The 2,583-nt window shown below is 45.8% G+C and overlaps 1 protein-coding gene across 1 annotated transcript in view; it reads left to right on the top strand.

Moving 5' to 3' along the window:
* Window positions 1-634: 634 nt before the first annotated feature.
* The window catches only part of LOC118336926 (14-3-3 protein beta/alpha-1-like), a 7,628-nt gene continuing 5,679 nt past the window's right edge, over window positions 635-2,583 (top strand). Inside the window, exons 1-2 of the mRNA XM_035673692.1 lie at window positions 635-743; window positions 1,314-1,724. Of these exons, the coding sequence (XP_035529585.1) occupies window positions 1,428-1,724 (297 nt within the window). The 5' untranslated portion in view covers window positions 635-743; window positions 1,314-1,427. The remainder of the gene's footprint in view (window positions 744-1,313; window positions 1,725-2,583) is intronic.

The raw sequence follows: 2,583 nt of genomic DNA, 5'->3' as shown, positions 1-2,583 counted from the left end.
TGTGTGCAATCCATCTTCAGCAGTAGGTGTACAAACCCAGATGGACCACATTTTTCCACAACCAGAATGATAAAAAAGGCAAATTGTTATTGAGCCTGTGGTGTTACATATGGTGCTGTACACAAATGTCACAAAAATACTTAATATGTTAGTTCCTCTCTCAGTATTTGTAGATTTTTTGGACAACAATGGAAGTATGGCACAGAGAGACACATCAGGATTTACCTACACAGACAGCTGTTTGAGAGGGATCAGTTCATTGTTGGTTTTGATTTTTTAATTAGATTAGTTGGCAATAAGAACAAATATAAAATGTCACCATGTAATCCCTGAATAAAAACTTAGGACAGATAATAAAGGGAACGAGTGCCACACCCGCCTACAGTGCCTACAGCGTGTGAAAGCAAAGAGCGATTGGATGAGCATCACCATGGCAATGCGATGACGTCTTCTTCCCTTGCTCTAATTGGAGGAAACCCCGTGGCCCCAACCGCTGCAGCGTTCCGGTCTGTCAAACTATCCCCGAAGGCCCGCCTCTTTCCCCCGCGCTAAACAACTACTGGTTCACGCCGCTAAACGGTCCTGTCAATCAAGTGAGATTACGGTTTATGATTGGAGGGTTGACATCGAGGTGAACCGCCCCGTTCCACCAGCTCAGTTGTATTTTCGCTGCTACTGCCGTTCTTTGCCTTTCTGACCAACCTCTCAAATCGGACCAATTTGAGGAGCAAATTTGGACGTCGGTAGGTCAGAAACACCTATTAATTATTTCATCCCTTTCGTTTTCCATTAAATACCCGACCGCGCGTTGCTCGCCCAAGTGACAAACCGTGGTTCGTAGGAGTAGCGCTAACGGGACATTTTTTTTTTGTACCGAAAGGAGTGGCCGATGCTGCTAACGCCAGCTAGCTCCTGCTAACTTGCTGGCTCGCTCCTCCAGACAGCTTTGTGGCGGGTTGCCGTGCGAAACGACTGCAGATCCTCGCTTCCCATGTCCGCAGTCAATCTCAGCTTAGAAAGCGCTTAGAAAGACATAGCTGGTTCCTTCTTGTACACCGCGAGCAGAGTGAATGATGGTGAAAGTGGGCTGGTAACGTAATTTTGCAATTAAGGGTGGATGTGTCTGGGTACGGGTTGTCTTCCGTTTGAGGGGTTTTAATGGTAGCTGTTACCTAACGATAGATTGTATACCAGGCGGATGTCTTTCATGTCATGGTAATGATCGGTGGGCTATTTTGCCTTCCAGTTGCATTTATATATTTTTTATCGACACCTACTAATTTAATAAACCTTTTTTTTTTTTTCTCCCGCAGCTTCTAACGTTACTGTGGGGGAATAACATCGCCTTGCTACAAGCAACATAACAGTCCTTGACTGTCACATACATCCGGATTTCTGCTTTCTCAGTCCACAAAAATATATAAACTATGGATAGAGGGGATCTTATTCAGAAGGCCAAGCTGGCGGAGCAGGCTGAGCGCTACGACGACATGGCAGAGAGCATGAAGGGGGTTACAGAGATGGGAGGCGAGCTGTCAAACGAGGAGAGGAACCTGCTGTCCGTCGCCTACAAAAACGTGGTCGGGGCGAGGCGGTCCGCATGGAGGGTGATGTCCAGTATCGTAGTGAAGAACGAGGCGGGGTGCGAGAAGAAGCAGCAGATGATAAAGGAGTATCGGGAGAAGGTGGAGAAGGAGCTGAAGGAAATCTGCAACAACGTTTTGGTAAGGTGTTAGGTTTTTTTTTTTTTACCTGTTTTTAAAGTCTGCTTGTGAGATTGAAGCTGAGCGTTATTGTTTCAGTGGATCATTGTAATGCAACATGGTTCAATCGATGATGGCTATAACTGCAGTGTGATTTGATCAATACCCCCCACCTCCCCTCTCTTGCTCTTCCGTGTTTTAGCATATTAAGGGAAATGTCTGGGGATACACTTATAAAAAAAAAAAAATGGTGCAAGACGCAATATTTGCTCAACTGAATGTGTGAATATCTGCATTGAGTCTTTTGCAGCTGCCAGTCTTCAGGACACATCTGCACACGCACAGATTTTTAAAGTGACACATGATTATTTAGATCATCTAAGTGTGTCAGATGGCATCCGCCTGGTTTCCTGTCAGCTCCTCTGTTGCATAAATATGGCCTCTAAAGCTGGAGAGGACAAGGAAGTATTATGTAGTCCTCCCACTGTTCCTGCCTTTTGGGAATCTGGATTTAGAACAATAGGGTTGAAACCTTGTGAGGGCGTGAACTGACAAAAGGTCACAGTGACTACACCAGCGAGGTGTGTCTGAACGGGTGGAGAAGGAACTCGGCACACACGGGAAAGCTACGTTACGTGCTCCACGCTCTGTATCCATGCTGTCCCATCTGGTAGATAAAGCCTAATGTGGGTAACCAAGTGCAAGCGTTTACATGAAATGACTCGTACACTCCTTTAATCCTAGTTTGGACAGATCATCAGGAAAAATGGCACCCTCCTGCAGAGTAGAGCCACCCATTGAAACGTTACTTGATAGTTGAACTAAATGCATTCAGACAGTACTCTCCACATTTCAAGGCTTAGCTACACTGGTGGTGGGG

The sequence above is a fragment of the Morone saxatilis genome, unplaced genomic scaffold, assembly GCF_004916995.1.
Source record: "Morone saxatilis isolate NCDOM2014 unplaced genomic scaffold, NCSU_SB_2.0 Contig3, whole genome shotgun sequence".
Lineage (NCBI taxonomy): Eukaryota > Metazoa > Chordata > Actinopteri > Moronidae > Morone > Morone saxatilis.
Note: the sequence above shows the minus strand (reverse complement) of the source record. Positions and strands in the feature narration are given on the sequence as shown.